The sequence below is a fragment of the Cryptococcus neoformans genome, chromosome 1 (assembly GCF_000091045.1).
Source record: "Cryptococcus neoformans var. neoformans JEC21 chromosome 1, complete sequence".
Classification (NCBI taxonomy): domain Eukaryota; kingdom Fungi; phylum Basidiomycota; class Tremellomycetes; order Tremellales; family Cryptococcaceae; genus Cryptococcus; species Cryptococcus deneoformans.
In genome coordinates, this window is record NC_006670.1 from 1843348 (window position 1) to 1856124 (window position 12777).

Here is a 12777-nt window from a genome sequence, read left to right on the forward strand (position 1 = left end):
TAATAGGTAGCGTGCAGATGATGAGAGTCATACTGCAATACATAGCGCTCTATCTACTAGTTACAAACTTACTAGCTATGCTCCCTGTGCAACAGGACGACTCAGGACTAATAACGAAGCATCAAATCGACGAATGATGGGTGGGTGACCATATAGATTGTTTACGGTTTGAATGATATATCTCTTCTGGGACCATCTCTTTCTATTCGGTGTGGTCTATGCTCACATGAATGGGAGTAGTTGACCTAGTTTGTATAAATTTGGTTGGGCACCCCACCTGCTGTACACTTTTTTCCACCAAAAGCACTTTGCATTATATTGCATTTTCTTCACGTTTGACTTTTCATATATCTTTTGTTGCATTTTCGCGTTTTTAGATATTGAACAACAACCGCCGCGCCGTAGCTCCCAATTGGTTGACATGGAATATGTAAGATGCAGGATGCAGAGATGAGAGAGTGCCAAAGCAAAGACAGAACAAAAAACCATTTGAATAAAAACACCCGGCGATAAATGAACGTTGCACTCCTCAAGTACCAGAAAGAAGAACACGAGGAAACAACCACTTCTATGTACTCCCATATCCAACCTGGTCCCTATTATACCTACTTTTTCTTCTTCATCAACCTCCACATTGACGGCCGATGCATAGGTTCGATTAGAATGTTGGATGAAAGAAAAAGCCTGAAATCTGGAATCTGGAATGAGGGTTATTACTGGAGATGGGCCCCTGAAATTAAACATTTTCCCTGCGCGTTTTTACGCCTCTTCCACTTGACGTCCAATGAGATCTTTCACATTTCGCTATCCCTCCACTTTGCTTCCCCACACCGCATGTCAGCTTCCCAACTTGCCCTAGAATCCCCAACGCCTCATTCTGAAACGCCAAAATTACTGCATCCCCACCTCACCCAAAAGACCGGATGCCCCGAATTTCATATATGAATGCACCCCACTACGCCTAAGAGGAGTAGCCGTTGGGATGTCTTGTTTGGAAGTTCCAGAGATCTCTGCACATCGATTCAAGATCTTCTTTTGCGACAAAACCGAGTTCTTTTCGGGCGAGAGAAGGGTCGGCGGTAAGATCTGGGACGTCTCCTTTCCTATATACAGTGTCGGCACAAATGAAAACCTGATAAAGTAGACGTACCTCCTTCCCACAATCTCGTATTGATAATCAAACCCTGTTGCCTTCCTCATCGCTTCAATCATGTTCAAGACGCTCATACCCTGTCCTCTGCCGAGATTGAATGCACGAAAGTAACCATCCTTGGGATCAATTTCAGAAAAGATATTGTGTTGGGATGAAGGAACGGTAAGAGCGTCAAGCGCAAGAACGTGGCCATGGGCGAGATCCATGATGTGGAGATAGTCTCTGACGCATGTACCATCGGGTGTGGGGAAATCCGTGCCAAAGACCTTGAGTTGAGATTTTTCTCGGCCAACTGCCATCTGCGCAAGGAGTGGGAGAAGGTTTCCTGGTTTACCTCGAGGTTCTTCACCAAGTTTTCCAGAAGGGTGTGCTCCTGCAGGGCTAGTATTGTTTAGCATGGATCATTTGCGTGTGGAAAGACGATAGCTCACTTGAAATATCGGACACTGACTGCCCTCAAACTAGGCTTGCCCTCTTCGGCACCGACTTTGGTCAAGTCGTGGATGATTTCCTCAACCATTGCTTTTGTGCGACCGTAGCATGATTCGGGAATCAGTGGGGAAGTTTCCGGGATAGGGATAGTGGCAGGAGTGCCGTAGACTGTAGCGGACGAAGAGAAGACGAGATTGTTGCAAGAGTATTTGGCCATTGTCTGCAAACGCGTTAGAATCCCACTTTCTTTTTTCATTTCCCGTCATTTGAACTCACCTCGAACAACGAAATTGACCCGGCAACATTCACCCTATAGTAACTCAGAGGAAAGTCTGCAGATTCGCCCACCGCCTTGAGGGCAGCCAAGTGGATGACAGCCCAGATGCCACCATCCGCTGCGTACTGCTCAAACACTTGTTCGATCGCGGGAGCATCTCTCAGATCGAGATCGTGTAATATCGGTTGAGGGGCATCAGCACCCAGCTCGTCACGCGCAATCTCCGCGCATCGATTGAGAGCTTCTGGATACGAGTTGTGGCAGTTGTCAATAACAATGGGCTGGTATTTGCCTGTCAGGAGGAGAGAGACGACGACGTGGGAGCCAATATAACCCAGGCCACCGGTGACGAGGACGCGCTGCATGTCAGCATGGGTCATGTCCGTTGTGGCTTACCTTGAGCTGAGTCATAATGTTGTGCTGATGCAAGATGTAATGTTGATGAAATGGGATGCGATTGAAAGTGTTGCTGATTTTGGGGTGCAAAGTGACCGTGGGGACTCGAAACTGTTTGTATCCTTGTTGTGGGCCCGAAATCTGGGAGCGACTGGGGGAGAGTGGTCGGACGGAGGTTATGGACGATGCAGATGTGGATTGTGGATAGAAATAGATGTTTGTGTATTCAGGAGAGCAGGCAGAAAACAACGCCATGCATTCCGGCCCTTATTTTGTTTTGGGCCCAAAAGGGATCGGGTGACGTCACCGGTCCTTTTTAAGTGGCTGAGTTGGAGGTGCAGTTACGTAATGCGGGATGGGGTCGAAAAGGATATGGTTGTTTTGATGTTCACTGAATGGATGTCGAGCGACCAGAAACAGCCAGCCCACATGCTGCGCACAGTCCTCTCCCTCCTCCTCCTCCTCCACGTGGTGGGGGCCGGATTCCTCAGCGTGAACATGACTCAGTAAGTCCCCGCGCCAGATCGCCGAGCTGACCCCCCAGGGCGACCGAGTGTGGCACCTCTCTCGTCCAGTGGTCCGGAGACGACGGGCCATATCACCTCCTGCTCACACCCGTACGTACCCCACCCGCAGCCACAGCTGACCTCTCCAGACCAAGATCGTGCAACATGGCTACAATGTACGTTCCTCACCTCATAAGAGTCCGCGCTTACGCCCGCACAGGTCTGGGTAGACTCTATACCCGCAGGAACAAACGAGTATTCGCTCTACATACGACAACCAGCAGGCTTACAGTTCATACTTACCGTATGGGGGGCGTCCGGTATCACCTATGCTGCGACTACAGATGTTATGAGTAAGACATTTTCCGCCGTTCATGCTAGCCATGGCTAACGTATCTCAAGCTGTCGGCGCACCAGCCACTGGCGCCCAATCCTGCTTCATGACCGACGCTCAGATTCTTTCTCTCTACTCCTTCTCTTTCAATCTGACAACTGTCGACGGCAGTGACTACCCGCCCCAATGTTCGAATATCTCCGTGTCATGGCCCACTTCTCTGGAATCAAACGTCACGTCGGATGTCGCCAAGCGAACTTCTGTACACGAGGTGGAGGAAGATATTGAAAATATTGAAATTGACATCCACTTGGACGAATTTGCCGCTTCGTCAAGTGAACATTCCGGCAACACCACAGCGCCTCCAACACTCTTTGGCGTCATCCCATTGGGCAACTCGTTTTCGATTCCCATCACATTCCCCAGAAATTCTTCCTTTGCATCACATCTCCCCGAATCGTCTCTTTCCGACAGCCCTACCACCTATACTTCTCATGGCACGACGCACCTTAACTGGACAGTTGATATGGCGAAGGGCACAAGATTTATTCTTGTGGCAGGTATAGGCAGTGCCGAACAGTGGGCCAGTGGAGGGTCAAGTAGGATGTTTACTGTGGGGCAGGGTACGACAGGCTGTGTGGGGAGTGAGTCTGATGGCAATGGGGCACCCAGTGTTACTGGGTCGCGATCCACGGCGTAGGTGGTTTCTTTTTTTTTAGTCCAGAGCCACGCTGATGTTTGCATAGAACGGCAACAACGACTCTCCCTGTTGCAGCTGATGCGGAATCGAACCCCGTTGTCCGGACAGTTGTAGCGGTCATCTGCTCCGTCCTCGGCACATTGGTACTTGTCGGCCTCCTGTTCATTTGCCGTCGAGCCCGAAATCGACGACGCGCGCAAGAAACCGCAGTTGCTGCTGGCACTTCTGCTGCTGCAGGCGCAGGCGGAGGTGGTTGGGGCATGTTTACGAAACGAGGAGGATCTCCCAAAGCTGTCACTCGCCATTCTCCTTCGGAAACTCAACTTGATCTCATCGCATCCCGCGACTCGCACCGCGATCAATCTCAAGATAATCTCTCACGACGAGATCAACAGCATGAGCGAGAGATTGCGCCGCTCGTCATGAACAACACGCATAACCATTCCGTGCCACCTATGGCGGATTCGCCGGTGGACAATATGGATCCGTTCAGAGATAGGGATTCGGTCAAGCTAGGGTACATTTACCCGTATTCATCTGGAAGCCAAACGAGGTCTACGGGGAGATCGGATACAGGTTTTACGTCTTTAGGTGCTGGTACCTCTTTTAATGGTTTCCAATCGTCAGTCACCACAACAACCGACAGGCGTGGAGGTGTGAGGGGAGATTCTACGGCTTCAATGGAGTTGGGCAGGGAACCATCACTCGATGCGCTTCTAACACACTCGAATGGAGAATACCATGACATGCCTTTTTTCCCTGCTGGTGCTAGCGTGTCCGCACACGATTATACTCCGAACCCAACCTACACAACAACGACATCCAACATGTCTTATTACGCGCCTCGATCAAGAGCGGCTGGCCCTCTTGTATTGCATGACCCAACATCGAGGAGTGTGGATTTGTCTACGGAAGGTGGCGGCAGTGATGTTGAAGAAGGGGCAAGGGAGTTTGGACAAGGCGAGAGAGGGAGGGCATCGGAAGGCGTTGCAGATCTGAAGCGCGAGACGCTTGCCATATCTTCACCATCACCATCTTCGCCTAACACCAGCCTTACGTCTCCGTCCTCAACCATGATGACGAGGTCGTTGCCACCTGGCGCAGCATCAGGACCGGGGAGGAGAAGACGAACACAGCCGAGAGAGCAGGAAATGGAGTATATGGTACATCGAGATGCGGGCCGAGTGCCGGTGGCGCCTAGGACTAGTGCTGGGGTTTTGGAATTACCACCGCGATATGAAGAGGTAAACTGGTCAGAAGAGGAAAGAAGGGAAAGGGAGGAAAGAGAGAGGGAGGGGGAGCAGGAGGAGGGGAGCGGTAGAGAAGAGAGATGAGGAGGACTTGAAGGATATTCTCTTTTCTGTTTGTGTTTCTGAACAAAAGTAAAAGTTGTTTGCCTGCTTGCTTTCATACTCGATTTGGTAGACGTTCCGTAGTTCGTTAACTTTTTGGTTTATTATGGTTGTTGTACTCTCATACGCATTTATAGATACATGTATCATGCCACATCCTTCCTTTTGAACGAGTGCTTCCAGTCTCTGAATTGAAATAAAGTGCATCGCCCAGCGACTACTAACCATAAATATGTAATACAAATAATAGTACGAAGGAAAATCTATGAAACGAGCGATGTTGGAACAAAGTTGCAGAAAACAAAAGTTGGAGTAAAAAATACAATATAAATACAATATAAATAAAGCCATCAAAACACGAAACAGCCCCCACGTCCATCCAGCAAAATCGGAATCGCGTTTACCTATGCTCGGGTGTACCACCCTCTTGGTTCTTTCTTTTTTCTTTATGCATTCGTAGACACCTTACAACGCCCTGTACCCTCCGCTCGGACCTCTCTCCTCCCTAAGCCTCCTCGCACGACGGTCCTCCTACTCTTCCTCTCTCCTTCTTCCCTCCCTCTCTCTCCTCTCGGCGCCCCAAAACTACTTCCCTTTCTTCCTCTCGCCCTCCACCTTCTCTTCCTCCTACCCCCGTTCCTCTGTATCCTTACACGGTGGTCTTGAAGAGATCAAGGTAGCCGGCAGCCCCACAAGTCTCCCTCCTGTTGCCAGAGCATGCCATGCTGCAAGAAGACGCTGGAGCTCGGGTGCCGCTCGACAGAGAGTTGCCGCCTAGCGACTTATCAGAATCCGGTCATTCGGTTAGAGACAGAACTTACAGAAACACTGTGTCCTGTACTCAACAGCAGCCAAAGTGAAGCCATTGTTACCACAAGTGGCTCGGCAAACCTTGGAGGTCATGCCGCTGGCAGAGTAGAAATAACCTCGAAGAGTACGGCTCTTGGGATTATCAGTATAGCATCCGAGCCAGCCATCGGGTTTGCTGACTGTGGAGATGGTGTGTGCGAGGCTATACCCTTCAAGGTACCCGCCAGCGCCGCAAGTCTGGCTAGAGCTACCAGAGCAAGGCGCCGTACAGTAGAGACTGCTGACCATTTGCTGGCTAGCAGGATAATTCTTGCCACAGCGACATTCGTTTGCATTCCACAATCTTTATTCAATGGTTAATTTCAAGGAATCTGATCGGACGGGAGTCGACTCACCCAGCGTATGTGTAACCAAATTCGAGACAAGCTTGCTTGCATGTTTCGGGGTTCATGGAGTTTGATCTGTAAGTGTAGACATTGCCAATGAACGCGGCGCTAGACCCCTGGTCCTTGAAGCACCCAATGTAACCAGAAGGCTTCTTGGAAGCGACAGTCTCAGAAGTTACTGTGGCGGCAGCAACAGTGTAAAGATCCATCGCTGCTGAACCGCCGCAAGTAATGCTCGAGCTACCCGCACACTGATTTTGACACTGGCTGGCAGGAAGACTGACGAGATTGGAGTTGGGCTTGCCGCAGTAGCACTGATTGCCTCTAAAAATACTGCGGAAGCTGTCAGCCTAGGATGATTATACGCAGGAAAAAAATCACGCACCCGGCATAAGAATATCCAAGCTCGGAGCATCCGTTGATGCACTGCGATTGAGTCATGGTGGTCGACATCCAGCTATTTTTCGTCATGCCAAGGCGGCTGCCAGTGTCCTCATAACAGCCCTGATAACCAGCAAGATGGACAGCAGTAGAGGGGCTAACCTTGACAGAGGTAATGTCATAAACTGAAGACTTGTAATAGTCACCACAGACTTCGCTAGGCTTCCCATTACACGAAACAGTGCACTGAGAGGTGGGTACGATGGCGCCAGAACCATAGTTCCAGTCGTTACCGCAATAACACCACCTCTGACTAGTGGTGAGCGCCCAGTTAGTTCCTTTCTGAGCACAGGCACTGATGCAAATTTCAGTAGACATGGAGTTGGACTGGAAACGGTAAGTAGAAGCGCCTAAAAGACCAGTGGAAGGGTTGGAAGGGTTCCTATAACAGCCAACATACTTGGAACCGTCCGCACGAACATTGGTAGAATCGGAGTTGGTGGTTCCGGGAGGGGCGTAGAAAACGTTATAAATGTAGGAGCCACCGCACAATTGAGACGAATCACCAGGACAAGCAGTGAGGCACATGCCAGTCTCGACTGTGGCCGTATCGCTGATAGCCGTACCACAAACACAATGCCACAGGGTACCTTGTTGACCTGTTGCAGCATACTGATACCCTGCAATAAGGCAGTGGGACTGACATGAACTAACAGTGAGAGAATGGTCTATGTAAGACACACCGCCAGAAACTGAGGTAATGTCATGTAAGCAGGCAATATTCTTCCAGCCAGGCGTTGTGGGGAGGACAAAATCGCGCCGCTCATCGTCCTCAGCAATGTATCGACCGTCGTTGCCCTTGAATCTGGAGATATCGAGGCTGGGGACTGGAGGATTACAAGTAGGCTTAGATCCGCTGGGGCCCCAAAGAGGATTGCAGCCGGGGAGAACGGGAACAGCAACATTATCGACGTTACCGTATGGTTCAACGAGGGTACCGAGCTCAGCGGTACAAGCTGCAGCGGCCGCGTCGTCAAAATAGTTGTTGAGAGTGCGACATTCCTGCATTGGACTACATGGATATAAGTAATTGGAGATTGATTACAATGAAAACAACTTACATTGTCTTCTTGATTCCGACACATGATGGGTCGTTCATAGCCCTTCTTAAAACGTCCAAATCCCAACCGTTCACAAAATCCCCATGGACACCGTAGCCAGTCTTTAGACGGATAGGAAAAGTCAGCTATAGCACTCAGTGTAGCCTAGATATGCGAGAAGCTACTTACGGTGTCACCGTTTGCCCAAGCCAATCGTCCTTTCAAAGGTAGGCCAGGTCCAACATTGGACACATGCCAAGTATACTCCAACTGGATATGCGGAAGCCTAACAGGATGGGTCCAAGGGCATCGACCTGATCTGACATTTTGACTGGGATACGCCATGTGGGATCCATCCGACTTGTATAGGTTCTTGCCATCCCAACAAGGCGGGAAGAACAACTCAGTTCTCATACCGTAGGGACAGTCGCGGTCGAAATTGAAGTTGTCCGCAGTGATGCTGTCGCTGAAATCGGCATTCACGTGGCATGTGAACGAAGCGACGTTGGTAACGGCTTTGTTGTCTGGGTTACCGGCGACCATACGAAGGCCTTTGGGGAATGGGATAACTGCCTCATTTTTGGTACTTCTAGAGAGGAAATAATAGAACCGGATCTTGGCAGACACAGGTGTATACATGGTGTTGCCATTAGTACTCTTGCTGATGACATAAAGGTCTGACATACGTCAGCATTAAGGCTCATGGATGAGACATGCAATATGCTTACTTGGCATCCAATAATTGGATTTGTCCGCTTGGACCCTCAGCGAAGAGCATTTTGCAGACTTGTAATAATCGAAGTTATAGTAGGCCGCCATCCGAGAACCACCTATAATCTTGTGCATGTGGGCAGACTGTCCGTTGGGAAAGGCAATAGGATCCAGCTGCTCGTTCACGAGGGTATAAACGTAGTCGAGATGCCAGCCATCATCTTGGGCCATGGTAAACGCAGACGTTACCAGGGCGGCGACGAAGTAGAAGAGGTTGTTGACGAGCATATCGTCTATCACATACTGCACATAATAGTTGGTTGGTATGAAGCTTCGGCAAAAGGGCAAGGTAAAAACCTACTAGTAAAGCAATGAATGTAGGACGACAAGCGTTGCCAGGTCTGTTTTGCCAAAAAAAAGAAAGCAAAAGAAAAGTAAAATGAGAAGGTGATGGAGTGAGACGACATGCTAAAACCCACTAATCGTTTATATGTCGTCCAAGAGCCCATTGTTGCGAATAGATTGGAGCAGACGGAGAAGAAGAGGCGGGTCAGAGATCAGTAAAGATCGTCTAGAACAGGAGCTGATCCGGATGTAGTCAATTTTCTCCTTATCTCTCTTGGCATTAACGCCTCATCGTGCCGTAGTCTACCATTGCAGTTTTATTTGTTGACATAGATGATGGTTCCAGTTCCATGTTGAATACGTAGTTAGAACGACACACGGCAGAGGTCATGGAAAAAGCCCAGACATCGGAGGAAGATGATTGGGCGTCCAAGGGATACCAGACAAAGTAAATGCTAGCATGGCAAGTTGTTGACAATACGAAGAGGAATGACGGATGATGAATGATGGAAGGATCAGGGATGAGGAGGGAGTGGAGAGACGGAACTGTTAAGATGAAAATGTCAACAAACGCGTCAAATAAACGAACAACTAAAGTAAACTGTATTGAAAAGTAAGGTTTAGTCTTCCGCCGGTCTCGTCGGTCATTCGGCACGCTGCTTGCAAGGAATGCTGTCCCAATCCTCAGGAACGGTGGCTTGTTGTTGGGATGGAAGTGGAAGGAAACTGGGGAGAGGCATGCGGAAAGCTGCCGAGTATAACCGGCCTTTGTGGTAGTAAAGCTTGAAGCTTAAATTCAATTTCTCCATCCGCGATACCCACGCAGGAGGCCCCCATAGACAATCAGAAATCTGGAATAAAGAAAAAGGAAGAAGAAAAGACTCCCATTCTACATTATTGCTCTTTTGCTTGTGTGAACATTCAGAAAATCGAACTAGGACAAGAAGAATGCCAATAGGATACTTGGAGCGAGTACCAACAAGAAGGAGCAAGAAGGAAGAAGACGACGAAATAACCATTATAATAGTAGTAGCAGCAAGAGTGTATCATCGTTCATTCAGCAGCAACAACTGTCCCATCATTGCACCGACTCCTTCTCAAATGTTATGGAATATTATCGGGCAGCAGAGGGCAGAGAAGAAGAAGGTGCTCAAAGTGGATGGTGTCATCCAAAATATCTGAGGATGCTCGTTATTTCGTCGATTAGTTTTTCATTTACGTGAGGGAGATGCAGAAGAATAGCGGGTGGGGTCATCATGATGTGCCTTCTCTATTCTTCTTCTTCGTTCCCCCAGTTGATGATGGATAATGATGAATGTCAGTAGTGCGGTGATGATGAATGATTGTTGCTTGCTCCTTTGTTGTTCGTTGATGATGATGATAATTAAATAATAATGATGAATGACGCTGCAGGTTCTGAGTGCTGCTGACGATGATGATGATGGTGGTGGTTGCTTGTGCACGACGACAACGACGTGCGACGATGACATGAAATGTGGTATAGTCTGTGACTGATGATCGTTATTTATTATTATTAATAGACTTTTATTATTATTACAGTACTCGTACACCACACGATTTCTATCTGTTTTTTGGTGGAGACGGCGGGGCCAACCGCCGCCCGTACTATTATGCTGTAGTACTCGAGTAGTGCCGAATCTAAAATTTCTGCGAAAGATAACATTTCCATCTCCTTTAAAACACCATAAAAATGTCTTCCGAGGCTCCCATCGGTGAGTAGACGGCAGTGCACGAATGCAGCAGCGTTGACACCGCCCCAGCCCTTCTCTCCGTCTACGACAAGACTGGCCTCCTTCCCTTCGCCAAAAGCCTGAAAGAGCTCGGCTTCAGGCTCTTGGGCAGCGGTGGTACCGCCAAGATGATTCGAGAGGCCGGTATGGAGATCGAGTAAGTGTCCATGCCGCATGTCGTATTCAATCTCATGGTCATTCAGGGATGTTTCCAACATCACCAAGGCCCCTGAGATGTTGGGTGGTCGAGTCAAGACCCTCCACCCCGCTGTTCACGGTGGTGAGTGCAATTTGAATGCGTTGGAAGACGACTGTTGCTGAAACAGTACAGGTATCCTTTCTCGAGATATTCCTTCTGACCTTGCCGACCTCGCTACCAACAAGATCTCTCCCATCACCCTCGTTGTCTGCAACCTCTACCCTTTCGTCCTTCAAACCTCCAAGCCTGATTGCACTCTTGCCGGTGCCATTGAGGAGATTGACATTGGCGGTGTCACCCTCCTTCGTGCTGCTGCCAAGAACCACGGCCGTGTCTCCATCATTTCTTCCCCTTCCGACTACGAGACCATTGTCGCTGAGCTCAAGGCCAAGGGCGAGGTCTCTGCCGAGACCAGGAGAGGACTTGCCATCAAGGCATTCGAGGACACCAAGAGCTACGACGAAGCTATCAGCGACTACTTCAGGAAGGTCTATGCTACTCCCGGCGTTGAGGACGAAATGAAGGCTGGCGCCGGTGTTGGATACCAGAGGCTGGGTTTGAGGTACGGCGCCAACCCTCACCAGAAGCCTGCCCAGGCTTTCGTTGAGCAGGGCGAAATGCCCATTAAGGTTCTCTCCGGCTCCCCCGGCTACATCAACCTCCTTGACGCCCTCAATTCTTGGGCGCTCGTCAAGGAGCTCGCCGCCGGTCTCAACCTTCCTGCTGCTGCTTCCTTCAAGCACGTCTCTCCTGCCGGTGCCGCCGTCGGTCTTCCCCTCGACGAGCGTGCCGCCAAGGTCTTTGGTGTTGAAGACTTGAAGGAGCTGTCTCCTCTTGCATGCGCCTACGCTAGGGCTCGAGGTGCCGACAGGATGTCTTCTTTTGGTGATTTCATCGCTCTCTCCCACTCTGTCGACACTCCTACCGCCAAAATCATCTCTCGAGAAGTCTCAGACGGTGTCATCGCACCCGGCTACGAGCCTGAAGCTCTTGAGATCCTCAGCAAGAAGAAGGGTGGCAAGTACTGCGTCCTCCAGATGGACCCCAACTACGTTCCCCCCGAGATCGAAACCCGACAGGTCTATGGCATTTCCCTCCAACAGAAGCGGAATGACTGCAAGATTGACGAGTCTCTCTTTAGAAATGTTGTCACCGCCAACAAGGATCTTCCCAAGTCTGCCGTCACCGATCTCGTCGTCGCTACACTTGCTCTCAAATACACCCAGTCGAACTCTGTCTGTTACGCTCTTAACGGTACCGTCATCGGTCTCGGTGCCGGCCAGCAGTCTCGTATCCACTGTACTCGTCTCGCTGGTGACAAGGCTGACAACTGGTGGCTTCGACACCACCCCCGTGTCCTCGAGTTGCCCTTCAAGAAAGGTACCAAGCGAGCCGACAAGGCCAATGCCATCGACTTGTTCGTCACTGGCCAGGCGTTTGAAGCTGAGGGTGGTGAGCGTGCTCAATGGGAGAGCCTATTCGAGACTGTGCCTGAGCCTTTGACCAAGGAGGAAAGGGAAAAGCACATGAAGGAGCTGACTGGTGTCGCTTGCGCCTCTGACGCCTTTTTCCCGTTCCCCGACAATGTTCACCGAGCGAAGAGGAGCGGTGCTACCTACCTCGCAGCCCCAAGCGGAAGTATCATGGACAAGGAGTGTATTAAAGCTGCGGATGAGAATAACTTGGTGTTCTGCCACACCGACTTGAGATTGGTAAGTAATTTGTTATTCAGTGTCGTCTTGTTTAATTTGCTAACAAACATCTCCAGTTCCACCATTAAATTATTATAAAAGAGTACATTCAACATGATTCTGGTTTTGAAGGCATTCAACATGTATATATGAGGTTGTGATTGTGGAAATGAATTTTATCGTGTTTGAACTATACACACTGATGGAGGTGTGCCGCTCTTAGAGGACGTGCCATCACATGCTATTGGACATT

General features: G+C 49.7%; 4 protein-coding genes across 4 annotated transcripts; 2 read left to right on the forward strand and 2 right to left on the reverse strand.

Moving 5' to 3' along the window:
* Positions 1-326: 326 nt before the first annotated feature.
* On the reverse strand, positions 327-2490 carry CNA06760 (galactose metabolism-related protein, putative). Its single transcript, XM_566907.2, has 5 exons — positions 2259-2490; positions 1862-2221; positions 1585-1805; positions 1151-1534; positions 327-1103 (listed from the first exon to the last, which is right to left on the reverse strand). Exons 1-5 carry the CDS (start codon positions 2271-2273, stop codon positions 962-964), a joined length of 1122 nt encoding a protein of 373 aa, XP_566907.1. The 5' UTR covers positions 2274-2490; the 3' UTR covers positions 327-961.
* Positions 2491-2663: 173 nt separating this feature from the next.
* CNA06770 (expressed protein) lies at positions 2664-5304 on the forward strand. Its single transcript, XM_566908.2, has 6 exons — positions 2664-2764; positions 2803-2875; positions 2914-2940; positions 2985-3117; positions 3167-3794; positions 3845-5304. The coding sequence occupies exons 1-6, from the start codon at positions 2688-2690 to the stop codon at positions 5130-5132; spliced, it is 2226 nt and encodes a 741-aa protein (XP_566908.1). The 5' UTR covers positions 2664-2687; the 3' UTR covers positions 5133-5304.
* Positions 5305-5358: 54 nt separating this feature from the next.
* On the reverse strand, positions 5359-9212 carry CNA06780 (transmembrane receptor, putative). The gene is made up of 9 exons (XM_024656358.1): positions 9018-9212; positions 8900-8939; positions 8556-8841; positions 8017-8504; positions 7849-7949; positions 6732-7799; positions 6356-6679; positions 5972-6303; positions 5359-5924 (listed from the first exon to the last, which is right to left on the reverse strand). The coding sequence occupies exons 3-9, from the start codon at positions 8824-8826 to the stop codon at positions 5800-5802; spliced, it is 2709 nt and encodes a 902-aa protein (XP_024511952.1). The 5' UTR covers positions 8827-8841; positions 8900-8939; positions 9018-9212; the 3' UTR covers positions 5359-5799.
* A 1351-nt stretch (positions 9213-10563) lies between these two features.
* CNA06790 (purine nucleotide biosynthesis-related protein, putative) lies at positions 10564-12773 on the forward strand. The gene is made up of 5 exons (XM_566910.2): positions 10564-10616; positions 10665-10791; positions 10838-10914; positions 10966-12545; positions 12602-12773. The coding sequence occupies exons 1-5, from the start codon at positions 10595-10597 to the stop codon at positions 12611-12613; spliced, it is 1818 nt and encodes a 605-aa protein (XP_566910.1). The 5' UTR covers positions 10564-10594; the 3' UTR covers positions 12614-12773.
* The last annotated feature ends 4 nt before the right edge of the window (positions 12774-12777 follow it).